General features: G+C 47.2%; 1 protein-coding gene across 7 annotated transcripts in view; it reads left to right on the top strand.

Moving 5' to 3' along the window:
• tns1b (tensin 1b) overlaps positions 1-14,331 on the top strand; it is a 668,363-nt gene that overhangs the window by 350,877 nt on the left and 303,155 nt on the right. The window contains exon 1 of one of the 7 annotated variants that reach the window (XM_078227756.1): positions 578-849. The exons of the other annotated variants lie outside the window; for them this stretch is intronic. Within the exon in view, the coding sequence (XP_078083882.1) occupies positions 814-849 (36 nt within the window). The 5' untranslated portion in view covers positions 578-813. Of the gene's footprint in view, positions 1-577; positions 850-14,331 lie in introns of those variants that run through there. 7 annotated transcript variants of the gene reach the window in all.

The following is a 14,331-nucleotide window of genomic DNA, read 5'->3' as shown; positions in this document are numbered from 1 at the left end:
TCAAGAGTTTCCTTAGCTGTAGCGCAATGGCTCAGTCCTGATCCCATCAAACTCATATATCCTAGGCTTCCAAAACCATGGTATTCTTCTCCTCACTCACTCCCCCCTCAAACTATGGGACCCCTCCCTCACTCTTCCTCAAACTGGGACCCCCTCCCCTCCTCACTCACCCTCAAACTAGGAACTCCTCCCCTCCCTCACTTACCCTCAATCTGTGAGACTTGTCCCCTCTGTCAGTTTTCTCTTCTGCCAATGTCTGCAATGTATTCTTTTCGATCTGAGTTTTGTGTCAGTTGATGCGTAGTCTGTGATTTACCTCGTTCTTCCCTCAGTCTGGGCTGGGGAAGAGTGTTGAGTGTTGCTGTGAAAGGGTTAAGGTCTCAGTGACTGTGCTTTGATAAGATGTTTTTGAGGTGCTTCACTCAGAAACATAATGGCATTAGGCGCTAGTTAGTGCTATCAGCTGATATACACATGACCCTGGCTGTCAGGATGGAGGGGGTGGGTGCGATGTGAGGAGGAGAGTGCAGCAAAAAACAAGCAAGGGAGTGTTGATGTTGTGGTCTCGTTGTTAACCACAAGGGCAGGAAGGAATGGGAAACGAGAGAGCAAAAAGCGTTCATCGCTGTGAAGCAGAGAGAAGGATATCTGTCAACATTGTTCAAGAAAACAACTTGCCTTGTTTAACGTGATCGACCAAATGTGACTGGATCTAAAATATAAACAGAATTAAAGGACCTCCGTGGCTCGCTCCAGCCCAGCCGTTTATTTCTTGTTGGCTCTGGGCTTTGAGATAAGATTACAGAGAAAACAATGTCCTGGAGGTGGAGTTGGAGGAGCCTTTCACAGGTACCAAGTACAAGGGAGGGGTTGGAATGGGAGAGAAAGAGAGGAAGAGAGAAAGGAGAGCTGGGGTGGGAGAGAAATACGATGGATAAGAAAGAAAAGGGGGAGAAGGGATGGAAGGAAGGGGAGAGAGAAAGAGGGGAAAGGATGGAGGGAAAGAGAGTAAAGTAAGGGAAGAACTGGGAGGAAAAAGAAAGGAAGATGAGGGAGAGTCGAAGCATTATGTAGGTCAAATGAGAGGGAGAAAAGGGCGAGAGAGAGTGAGCGTGAGAAAAAATGCTGCTGCAATAAAGAGAGGGACAGGGGAATCTGGAGAGAGAAAACTAACCTGAGCCAAACATCTTGGAAATCTTAATGTTTGAGTTTATTCTGTGTTGTAACTGACTTTAAAAGTTTGAATGTTCAGATTAAGAGTTTTCAGGCGGCTGTGAGGATATGTGATTGCTGAGGGTTTTATAGGATATGCGATTGCGGAGGGTTTTATTGGACACAATCCTTACTGTGGGGCTGCTATTTAAGTTTGTCATTGGGAGGAGGCTTGTACATTTCCCTTCTGCAGCTGGAACTGTGACAGTTTCTGGAGAAAATCCTCCTGCAGAAATGGGTAATTGCACAGGCTGGCCTGGGTAGGGGTGCGGGGCTTTGGGTGTTGGGGATGGGGGAGGGGGGTGTGAGGACAGGACGGGGAGAGGGTGGTGACAGGGGAGGGGGGTATACGGTGGTGTTTTGGGGTGTGTGATTGAACAGTGGAGGCGGGGATGGAATTGGATGAAGTTTTTGATGTAACTGTGTTGATGCCAGTGTTCTTGCACTTCCCCCTTTAGCTGTGAGGGAAAACTCACTACCTACTGCGCTATGAGGAATTGGAGAGATCTCCCTAAGCAGGAGGTTTGTTGGGAAAATGTCTTCATGGTCTCATTACCCCACCATTGTTTGGAGTGAGGAATAACAGATTCAAGAGTCCAGACACATGGGAACACCACCACCTGGAGGTTCCCGTCCAAGCCACTCATCATCCTGACTTGGAAATATATCGGCTGTTCCTTCACTGTCATTGGGTCAAAATCCTGGAATTCCCTCTCTAACAGCATTGTGGGTGTACCTAAACATCAGGGAAGGCAGCTCACCACCCCCTTCGCAAAGGCAATGAGGGATGGGCAATAGATTCTGGCCTGAGCAGCAATACCTGCATCCTATTAATAAACAAAACATTTTGCAGAGGTACGATTCTGCCCTCCAGCTGAAAGGGGGGCAGCATTCCTGCCTCTGCCCGCTGCTGGCCATCTGATTGGATGCAAGCTCCTAACTCCCAGGGGAACAGTGGCAGCTGTGGGACTCCAGCCAGTCCCCACAAGAATCACGGCTAGAGGCCGGATGCTGAGGTAAGAGGGTTAGTGCAGCTAGTCAGGTAGGCCCAGGTTAGGGGGTGAGGGGATTAAAATCAGGTGGCTGGTGAGAGAGCAGTCACTATTGGGGAAGGGTCTCCATTGGGTACAGGCTTTATCGATCATTGAATCAGGAGGCTGCTCCCCTGTCTGCTGTCAGCCAATCAGCTTGTACCCGGCTGTCTCATCAAGCAGTCTAGCCACGACCCCACTCCCTCCATGGGGAAAATGGGAGTAATGGCGGTAGAATCATAGAATCCTTCAGTGCAGAAGGAGGCCAATCGGCCCATCGAGTCTGCACCGACCACAATCCCACCCAGGCCCTATCCCCATAACGCCATGCATTTACCCGAGCTATTCCCCCTGACACTAAAGGGCAATTTAGCATGGCCAATCCACCGAACCCATATAACTTTGGACTGTGGGAGGAAACCGGAGCACCCGGAGGAAACCCACGTAGACACGGGGAGAACATGCAAACTCCACACAGACAGTGACCAGAAATTGAACCCGGGTCCCTGGCGCTGTGAGACAGCAGTGCTAACCACTGTGCCACCGTGCCACCCCTGACATGGCCATTACTTGGCTATGTAAGGGCCTCAGTTAATCCAAGGGTGGGTGGGCCATTCAACACCTACCTTGCCGCTGGTATAATTCCAGCAGAGGTGGGTAGGTGATGGATAAGGTGCTCCCTGGCAAGTCACCCAACATACACCCTCCCCCCGCCCACCTGCTCCAGTGGGCAGGGAGCACAAAATGCCAGTCTTAGAGTGTTCAAAGAAATTCCCAATATCTGGAAACCAACCAATGTGGTTTTTTTCATTCCGTGCTTTCCCGGGCCCCCCTCTGCCAACCCAACACAGCAGTCCCTCCAGTGCCTCAAGCTTCAAGGAGTGGAGAGGGGGCAAATCATCCCAAATATTTACCCCTGTATCGTTATCCAGGATTCCCAGCTAGAAAGAGCAAGTGTGTAGACACCAGACATGGCTGTGATGCAGCTCAATGTTAAATAGCTTGATTGTCAACATGGTCATGTGTCAGTGCTCACCTGAACTCCTCTGATCACACAGTCCCCCTTCTTCCCCACATCTATACCCTAGGCTAATTATCCAATTCAGCCAAACAATTTTTTCTGTATTTACCCAAACATCAGGTGTGGAAAAATAGCTTAGGGAAATGAATTCTCACGTGGAGAGGCATGAGTTCAGAAGAGACAACATGAATGAAGGCAGATTGTGTTGGACTAACCTGATGAAGTAACAGAGATTGTTGCTGAAGTCTGCGATAGATTTTAGATACATGGGGTGCAATTTTCCAAGAAGAAATAAAGTGTCCAATGGGCGGGAGGTAAGAGGGTTGGGAAGGAGGAGCTCTGTATTGCGGGGGGGGGGGGGGGGGGGGTGGGGGTGGGGGGGGGGGGGGATGCTGGTGGTGGGGCTGGCGCTCAGAGGAAAGATCCAGCCAACAGGTGGCCGGCTATGGGGGGTGGGTTTCAGGGTCGGCAATGTTACGGGGGTCTGGGTCAGCGATGTCGGGGGTGGGGGGGAGTCGGAGATGGCGATGTCGCGGTGGGGTGGGGGTGGAGTCTGGACCAGTAATTGGGAGGCCACATTGTCTGTACCTTTAATTACCTGTAAAGACTCGCATTCCAACCATTATTTAGTAAATTGAGTTTGTGTCTTTATATGCCCTATTTGTGAACTGAAATCCCACTCACCTGACGAAGGAGCAGCGAGCGCTCCGAAAGTTAGTGGCTTTTGCTACCATGTTTGATGAATTTACTGGATTTTTATGAAGATGTGACTAGTGCGGTTGACAGAGGGGAACCGGTGGATGTGGTGTTTTTAGATTTCCAGAAGGCATTCAATAAGGTGCCTCACAAAAGGTTGCTGCAAAAGATTGGGGTACACGGAGTTGAGGGTAAGGTGTTGGCGTGGATTGGGGATTGGCTATCTAACAGGAAGCAGAGAGTTGGGATAAATGGGTGCTTTTCTGGTTGGCAGTTGGTGACCAGTGGCGTGCCGCAGGGATCGGTGCTGGGGCCTCAACTGTTTACCATTTACATAGATGATCTGGAGGAGGGGACTGAATGTAGGGTATCAAAGTTTGCTGATGACACGAAGGTGAGTGGGAAAGCGAATTGCGTGGAGGACGCGGAAAGTCTGCAGAGAGATTTGGATAGGCTGAGCGAGTGGGCGAGGATCTGGCAGATGGAATATAACGTTGGCAAATGTGAGGTTATCCACTTCGGAAGAAATAATAGTAAATTGGAATATTATTTAAATGGAGAAAAATTACATCATGCTACTGTGCAGAGGGACCTGGGGGTCCTTGTGCACGAATCGTAAAAACTCAGTCTGCAGGTGCAGCAGGTGATCAAGAAGGCGAATGGAATGTTGGCCTTTATCGCGAGGGGGATAGAATATAAAAGCAGGGAGGTCTTGCTGCAACTATACAAGGCACTGGTGAGGCCGCAACTGGAGTACTGTGTGCAGTTTTGGTCCCCTTATTTGCGAAAGGATATATTGGCCTTGGAGGGAGTGCAGAGAAGGTTCACCAGGTTGATGCCGGAGATGAGGGGTGTAGCTTATGAGGAGAGATTGAACAGATTGGGTCTGTACTCGTTGGAGTTTAGAAGGCTGAGGGGTGATCTTATAGAGACATATAAGATAATGAAGGGGCTGGATAGGGTAGAGGTAGAGAGATTCTTTCCACTTAGAAGGGAAACCAGAACTAGAGGGCACAGCCTCAAAATAATTGGGGGCTGGTTCAGAACAGAGTTGAGGGGGAACTTCTTCTCTCAGAGGGTAGTGAATCTCTGGAATTCTCTGCCCATTGAAGTGGTGGAGGCTTCCTCGTTGAATATGTTTAAACCACGGGTAGATAGATTTCTGATCAATAAGGGAATTAAGGGATATGGGGAGCAGGCGGGTAAGTGGAACTGATTCGCCTCAGATCAGCCATGATCTTGTTGAATGGCGGGGCAGGCCCGAGGGGCCAGATGGCCTACTCCTGCTCCTATTTCTTATGTTCTTAAATAAACCTGTTGGACTTTAACCTGGTGTTGTGAAACTTCTTACAGAGCAAGTTCAGCCAGACGGAGTAGAGGAGGGTGGATGGGGATTGGTCAGGCCTCTGTTCAGGGAAGAAGCAAAGATTCCTCAGACCCTCCTGGTGGGGGATGGTTTTTATAATCAAAATGATTCAGCTTTGAGAGAGTGCAAGAGAAATGCCAGGGGTTTCATATTCACAAACCCTTAAAGGTGACGGTCAAGATCGTAAAGCAAAAAGGAATAAATGGATTTCCGCTTATAAAATATCCTCAGAATGTCCAAAAGCACTTCAGAGCCAATAATGTATTTTTGAAATGTAATCGATGATGCAATTTCGGAAAGCGAAATGGAACACTTGGCTCTTGAATTGGGGCATTGAATACAAAGGCAAATAAATCGTGTTAACCCTTTACAAATCCCTTGTTAGGCTGAGCTGGAATGTTGTACCCAGTACTGGACACCACACTTCAGGAGGGATGTTAGGAGAGCTGACTGAGGATCATAGAATCATAGAATCGCTAGGGAGCCATTCGGCCCATCAAGTCTGCACCGATAACAATCCCACCCAAGCCCTATCCTTGTAACCCCACGCAATCCCCCTGACACTTAGGGGAAATCCCACCTAGACCTGTTCCCCATAACCCCAAGTATTTACCTCGCTAATCCCCCTAACCTACACATTTTGGGACATTAAGGGGCAATTTAGCATGGCCAATCCACCTAACCTATACATCTCTAGACTGTGGGAGGAAACCAGAGCACCCGGAGGAAACCCACGCAGACACGGGGAGAACATGCAGACTCCACACAGTCACCCAAGGCAGTAATTGAACCCGGGTCCCTGGCGCTGTGAGGCAGCAGTGCTAACCACTGTGCCACCGTGCCGCCCTTAGGAAAGTGAGGCAGATTGAGGAGATCGATATCTGGGTGATTCCCTGATTCCGGGATGATATCCAGGAGAGATTGGAGAAGATGAAAAGTTCTCCTTAGACCACAGAAGTTTAAGAGGAGATTTACTCGTGGTGTTCGAAATTGTGAAGGGTTTTGATGGAGTAAATAGAGAGGATCTATTTTCTCTGTCACTGAGCAGAAATCACAGACTTAAAATAATTGGTAAAAGGAACAAGAGGGTAAATGAGGAGAGGTTTCTCTGGAGCCCCACATTGAGAGAGTGCAACCCTCTTCTGCTGACAGCTTGGAGTGAGCTAGCATATTGGCTCTGAGGATCACGTGGATGCCGGGGAATCATAGAATCATCGAATCCTACAGTGCAGAAGGAGGCCATTTGGCTCATCGAATCTGCACCAACAACAATCCCACCCACGTCCTATCCCCACAACTCATGAATTTAAATTCAATCTTGTCTGTGTTCCGTCCCAATGCTGTTCCTCTGAGAATCTTCAGGCTGAGGAAAAGCAAAACTTCAGTGGCTTTCCTGCTATATCAATACATCAATCAATATTGGCTGAAGAGATGATGTCGGGGGAGGGTTTCAGATTTCTGGGGCACTGGGACTGGTTCTAGGGGAGGTGGGACCTGTACAAACTGGACAGGTTACACTGGACAGGACTGGGACTGATGTTCGAGGGGGACTGTTTGCTAGAGCGGTTGGGGAGGGTTTAAACTAAAAGTTAAAAGTTTATTTATTAGTCACAAGTAGGCTTACATTAACACTGCAAAAAACTAACATTAACACTGCAATGTAGTTACTGTGAAAATCCCCTAGTCGCCACAGTCAAGCGCTTGTTGGGTCAATGCACCTCACCAGCACATCTTTCAGAATGTGGGAGCACCTGGAGGAAACCCATGCAGACATGGGGAGAATGTGCAAACTCCACATAGACAGTGACCCAAGCCGGGAATCGAAACCAGGTCGCTAGCACTGTGAAGCAGCAGTGCTAACCCACTGTGCTGCCATGCCGCCCAACTAATACGCCAGGGAGATGGGAATCTATGTAAGGAGTCAGAGAAGGAGGGAGCAAGAACAAAAGCAAAAGGTAGAAAAGGGAATAAGAAAAGTGATAGGTAGAGAAACCAAGGACTTTGGTGCATTGACCTGAACAGGTGCCGGAGTGTGGCGGCTCGGGGAATTTCACAGTAACTTCATTGCAGTGTTAATGTAAGCCTACATGTGACTAATAAATAAACTTTACTTTACTTCACTTGACAAATAGGGCTATAGAGAATAATATTGGGAGTGAGATAAACAATGTTAAAAAGACAAGCTTAAAGGCTCTGTGTTTTAATGCGCGGTGCATTTGCAATAAAGTCGATGAACTAATCACGCAGATAAATGTAAACGGGTACGATATAATTAGGATTACGGAGGCATGGCTGCAGGGTGATCAGGGGTGGGAATTGAATATCTCAGGGTATTCAGTATTTAGGAAGGACAGGCATAAAGGAAAAGATGGTGGAGTGGCATTGCTGGTTAAAGGGGAAATTAACCCAATAGTGAGAAAGGATATTAGCTCTGACAACGTGGAGTCGGTGTGGGTAGAGTTGAGAAATACCAAAGGCAAAAAACATTAGTGGGTGTCATATACAGACCCCAAACTGCAGTGGTGATGTTGGGAATGGCATTAAACACGAAATTAGAGATGCATGTGATAAGGGAATATCGGTGATCATGGGTGATTTTAATCTGCACATAGATTGGGCAAATCAAATGTGAGGTAATGCATTTTGGAAGGCTTAATACAGATAGGAAATATACAGTAAATGGCAAAATCCTTAAGAGTATTGATAGGCAAAGGGATCTGGGTGTACAGGTACACAGGTCACTGAAAGTGGCAATGCAGGTGGAGAAGGTAGTGAAGAAGGCATAAGGCATGCTTGCCTTCATCGGCCGGGGCATTGAGTTTAAAAATTGGCAAGTCATGTTGCAGCTTTATAGAACCTTAGTTAGGCCGCACTTGGAATATAGTGTTCAATTCTGGTCACCACACTACCAGAAGGATTTGGAGGCTTTGGAGAGGGTACAGAAAAGATTTACCAGGATGTCGCCTGGTATGGAGGGCATTAGCTGTGAGGAGAGGTTGGAGAAACTTGGTTTGTTCTCACTGGAACGACGGAGGTTGGGGACGACCTAATAGAAGTCTACAAGATTATGAGGGGCATGGACAGAGTGGATAGTAAGAAGCTTTTCCCCAGGGTGGAAGAGTCAATTACTAGGGGGCACAGGTTTAAGGTGTGAGGGGCAAGGTTTAAAGGAGATGTGCGAGGCAGACTTTTTACACAGAGAGTAGTGGGTGTCTGGAACTCGTTGCCAGGGGAGGTAGTGGAAGCAGATACGGTAGTGACTTTTAAGGGACGTCTTGACAAATACATGAATAGAATGGGAATAGAGGGACATGGTCCCCAGAAGGGTCGGGGGTTTTAGTTCAGTTGTGCAGCATGGTCGGTGCAGGCTTGGAGGGCTGAAGGGCCTGTTCTTGTGCTGTAATTTTCTTTGTTCTTTGTTCTTTTAGCCACAATGCTGTAGAGGAGGAATCCCTGGAGTGTAAACGGGGTGGTTTTCTTGACCAATATGTAGAGAGCAGGCCATCTAAGACTGGGTATTGTGTAATGAGAAAGGAATCATTGCCAATCCAGCTGTACAAGACCCCCCATAACACGATAGAACTTTTTATCAAGATGGAGAATGATGTAGTTGATTCGGAGACTAGGATGCTGAATCTTAATGAAGGAAACAATGAGGATATGAGGTGTGAGTTGGCCTTGATAGATTGGGGAGACAGGGCTAACAGTGGATAGGCAATGACAAACATTCAAGGAACGCATGGGGGAACTGCAGCAACTGTTTATTCCTGTTTGGCACAAAAGCAAAATGGATAGGAGGGCCAATCCATGGCTTACAAAGGAAATTAGAGAGAGTATTCGATCCAAGGAAGAAGCATACAGATTAGCCAAAAAAAAATAGACCTGAGGATTGGGAGCAGTTTAGAATTCAGCAAATAAGGACCAAGGGATTGATTAAGAAGGGGAAAATACAGTAGAAAAGTAAGCTTGCAGGGAACATAAAGACTGGCCCGAAGAGTTTCTATCAATGTGTGAAGAGAAAGAGGTTGGTGAAGACAAATGTAGGTCCCCTGCAGACAGAAACGGGGGAATGTATAATAGGGGACAAAGAAATGGCCGAGCAACTGAATACATACTTTGGTTCTGTCTTCACAAAAGACACAAATCAGATACCAGACATGTTGGAGAATGCAAGATTTAGTGACAGGGAAGCCCAGGCAAGTCGTGGGGGTTACAGATAGTGTGACATGAACCCAAGATCCCGGTTGAGGCCGTCCTCATATGTACGGAACTTGGCTCTCCAAGGCGGCTTCACGACACGCGACAACGCAGAACCGCTGAGCAGAAACTGATAGTCAAGTTCCGCACACATGAGGACGGCCTCAATGGGATCTTGGGTTCATGTCACACTATCTGTAACCCCCACGATTTGCCTGGGCTTGCAAAATCTCACGAACTGTCCTGGCTGGAGACAATACACATCTCTTTAACCTGTGCTTAACCCTCTCTCCAGTCACATTGTCTGTACCTTTAAGACTTGATTACCTGTAAAGACTGGCATTCCAACCATTATCTTGTATATTGAGTTTGTGTCTTTATATGCCCTATTGGTGAACATGACTCCCACTCACCTGATGAAGGGGCAGCGCTCCAAAAGCTTGTGGCTTGTGCTACCAAATAAACCTGTTGGACTTTAACCTGGTGTTGTGAGACTTCTTACTTTGCTTATCCTAGTCCAACGCCGGCATCTCCACATCTGGATCAGACAGAGCCAGCATGGATTTATGAAGGGGAAATCATGCTTGACAAATCTGTTGTAATTCTTTGAAGATGTAACTAGTAGAGCTGACAAGGGGGAGCCAGTCGATGTGGTATATTTGGACTTTCAGGAAGCATTTGACAAAGTCCCGCACAAGAGATTATTTTGCAAGATTAAAGCGCATGGGATTGGGGGAAGTATATTGAGATGGATAGAAAACTAGTTGGCAGAGAGAACAAAGAATAGGAATTAATGGGTGCTTTTCAAATTGGCAGACAGTAGCTAGTGGGGTGCCACAGGGACCCCAGCTATTCACAATATATATTAGTGATTTGGATGAGGGAACAAAATGTAACATCTCAAAGTTTGCAGATGATAGCAAGTTGGGTGGGAGGGTGAACTGTGGCGAGGATGCAGAGATCCAGGAAAGTGGATGAAGGGAAGGCGGTGGATGTTGTCTACCTGGATTTCAGCAAGGCCTTTGACAAGGTCCCTCATGGGAGGTTAGTTAGGAAGGTTCAGTCGCTGGGTATACATGCGGAGGTAGTAAATTGGATAAGACACTGGCTCAATGGAAGAAGCCAGAGAGTGGTTGTGGAGGATTGCTTCTCTGAGTGGAGGCCTGTGACTAGTGGTGTGCCGCAGGGATCGGTGTTGGGTCCATTGTTGTTTGTCATCTATATCAATGATCTGGATGATAATGTGGTCAATTGGATCAGCAAGTTTGCTGATGATACAAAGATTGGAGGTGTAGTGGACAGTGAGGAAGGTTTTCAAAGCTTGCAGAGGGATTTGGACCAACTAGAAAAATGGGCTGAAAAATGGCAAATGGAATTTAACGCAGACAAGTGTGAGATATTGCACTTTGGAAGGACAAACCAAAGAAGAACGTACTCGGTAAATGGTAGGACTCTGAAGAGTGCAGTTGAACAGAGGGATCTGGGAATACAGGTACAGAGTTCCCTAAAAGTGACGTCACAGGTGGATAGGGTCGTAAAGAGTGCCTTTGGTACATTGGCCTTTATAAATCGGAGTATCGAGTATAAAAGTTGGAGTGTTATGGTAAGGTTATATAAGGCATTGGTGAGGCCGAATTTGGAGTATTGTGTACAGTTTTGGTCACCTAGTTACAGGAAGGATGTAAATAAGGTTGAAAGAGTGCAGAGAAGGTTCACAAGGATGTTGCCGGGACTTGAGAAGCTGAGTTACAGAGAGAGATTGAATAGGTTGGGACTTTATTCCCTGGAGCGTAGAAGATTGAGGGGAGATTTGATAGAGGTGTATAAGATTTTGATGGGTATAGATAGAGTGAATGCGAGCAGGCTTTTTCCGCTGAGGCTAGGGGAGAAAAAAACCAGAGGGCATGGGTTAAGGGTGAAAGGAGAAAAGTTTAAAGGGAATATTAGGCGGGGCTTCTTCACGCAGAGAGTGGTGGGAGTGTGGAATGAGCTGCCGGATAAAGTGGTAAATGCGGGGTCACTTTTAACATTTAAGAAAAACTTGGACGGGTTCATGGATGAGAGGGGTGTGGAGGGATATGGTCCAAGTGCAGGTCAGTGGGACTAGGCATAAAATGGTTCAGCACAGACAAGAAGGGCCAAAAGGCCTGTTTCTGAGCTGTAATTTTCTATGGTTCTATGGTTCTATCCTTCAGAATGATCTGGACAGGTTGGGTGAGTGGGCAAATCAATGGCAGATGCAGTATAATTTGGATAAATGTGAGGTTATTCACTTTGGAAGCAAAAAAAAGAAGGTTGATTACTACCTGAATGGGTGTAAATTGGGAGAGGGGAGTGTGCAGCGGGACCTGGGTGTCCTTGTGCACCAGTCACTGAAGGTAAGCATGCAGGTGCAGCAGGCAGTAAAGAAGGCAAATGGTCTGTTGGCCTCCATTGCGAGAGGTTTCGAGTACAGGAGCAGGGATGTGTTGTTGCAATTATACAGGGCCTTGGTGAGGCCACACTAGAGTATTGTGTACAGTTTTGGTCTCCTTTTCTGAGGAAGGATGTTCTTGCTCTCGAGGGAGTGCAGCGAAGGTTTACCAGGCTGATTCCGGGGATCGCGGGACTGATGTATGAGGAGAGATTGACTGGGTTAGGATTGTTTTCGCTGGAGTTCAGACGAATGTTCTTATGTTCTTATCTTATAAATGAGAGACTTATAAAATCCTAACAGGACTAGACAGAGTGGATGCAGGGAGGATTTTTCCGATGGTGGGGGAGTTAAGAACCAGGGGTCACAGTCTGAGGATTCAGGGTAGACCATTTAGGGTGGAGGTGAGGAGACATTTCTTCACCCAAAGAGTGGTGAGCCTGTGGAATTCATTACCACAGGAAGTCGTTGATGCCAAAACATTGAATGTATTCAAGAGGCGGCTGGATATAGCACTTGGGGCGAATGGGGTCAAAGGTTATAGGGAGAAAGAAAGCAGGATTAGGCTATTGAGTTGGATGATCAGCTATGATCATAATGAATGGCAGAGCAGGCTCGAAGGGCCAAATGGCCTCCTCCTGCTCCTATCTTCTATGTTTCTTTGTTTCTATGTTCTATTACTCTGCCTGTGTTCAGAGATATTTTGACTGGAAAGAGCGTGCAATACAGAAGGTATGGGGCGGACAGCAGTGAGTACGCTGGGGTTGGGCTTCACACCTTTCTGCTGTATTTGCTGTATATGTGTGAAGCCTCACAGGGTTGGTCCTGGTTTGAATGCAGGGAGGAGTGGATGGAGTGAGGGGTCCTGCTGGGGGGTGCAGCCTGGCCTCCATCCAGAGAATGAAAAGGGTATTTCGCAATAGGACACCAGCCTGGACCTCAGGATTGTGCTGATGTGGGAGTTATTGAGGTGGAGTAATAATCCTGAGAAGGCAACTTCAAATTCCATTGCAGTAATTTGAGGATTGCTTTTATCTTTACACCAGAATTGCTGGAAATACCCCACTGGGTCTCAGTAAAAGTGATGGTGAAGCTGTCCAAACCATTCTCCTATAGCGACCTTACAGCCTTATGGCCAATAATGTGACCATCTGAAGTGGTGGAGCAAGATAGTCAGTTGTATCAAATTGAACAGTAGTAATAGTGGAAGGTACCGACGCGTCACGATCAAGACTCCAGGATGGTGTGTCGCCTCCCTGGTGACAGAGTCTGAGCGGTTGCAGGACATTTTTAAGTGGGAGGGGGAGCAGCTAGAAGTTGTTGGACATATTGGTACCAACGACATAGGTAGGAAAAAGGATGAGGTGTGAATATAGAGAGTTAGGCAGAAAGCTAAAGTGCAGGACCTCGAGGGTAGTAATTTCTGGACTACTACCAAAGATGTGCGGGTTAGGTTGATTGGCCATGCTTAAATTGCCCCTTACTGTCCTGAGATGTGTAGGTTAGAGGGATTAGTGGGCAAAATATGTAGGGATATGGGGGTAGGGCCTGGGTGGGATTGTGGTCGGTGCAGACTCGATGGGCCGAATGGCCTCTTTCTGTACTGTAGGGTTTCTATGATTTCTATGATTTCTACCAGTGCCACATGCGAACGAGAGTAGGAATAGGAAGATTAGGCAGATGAATGCATGGCTTGAGAGTTGGTGCAGGGAGTAGGGATTTAGGTTTGTGGATCATTGGGATCTCTTCTGGGGCAGGGGTGACTTGTTCAAGAGGGACAGGTTACACCTGAACTGGAGGAGGACTAGTATCCTGGTGAAGAGATGACTCTATTTCCTAGAGCCACTCGGGAGGGTTTAAACTAGTTTGGCAGTGGAGTGGGACCCAAAGCAGTAGGGAGACAGAAGAGAAGGTTGAGGACAGTATGAAAGTTAAAGGGAGCACATTAAATAGCAAAGGCAGTGTCAGTAATCCTAGTCCTTGGAAGGTCAGGCAAGAGCAGGGCAGAGAGCAAGGGAAGTCCAGATTAAACTGCATTTATTTCAATACAAGAGGCCTGACGGGCAAGACAGATGAACTCAGGGCATGGATGGGTACATGGGACTGGGATATTATGACTATTACTGAAACATTGCTAAGGGAGGAACAGACTGGCAGCTCAATATTCCAGTTTACAAATGCTATAGGAAAGATAGAATAGGAGGTAAGAGAGGAGGGGGAGTTGCGTTTTTGATTAGGGAAAACATCAAGGCAGTACTTAGGGGGTTCGGCCCCTGAGTCTATATGGGTAGAATTGAGAAATAAGAAAGGGAAGATCACTTGTAGGATTGTACTATAGGCCCCCAAATGGTCAGCGGGAAATTGAGGAACAAATATGTAAGGAAATTACAGATAG

Source organism: Mustelus asterias, chromosome 14, assembly GCF_964213995.1.
Source record: "Mustelus asterias chromosome 14, sMusAst1.hap1.1, whole genome shotgun sequence".
Classification (NCBI taxonomy): Eukaryota; Metazoa; Chordata; class Chondrichthyes; order Carcharhiniformes; family Triakidae; genus Mustelus; species Mustelus asterias.
This window is presented reverse-complemented; position numbering and strand designations above follow the sequence as displayed.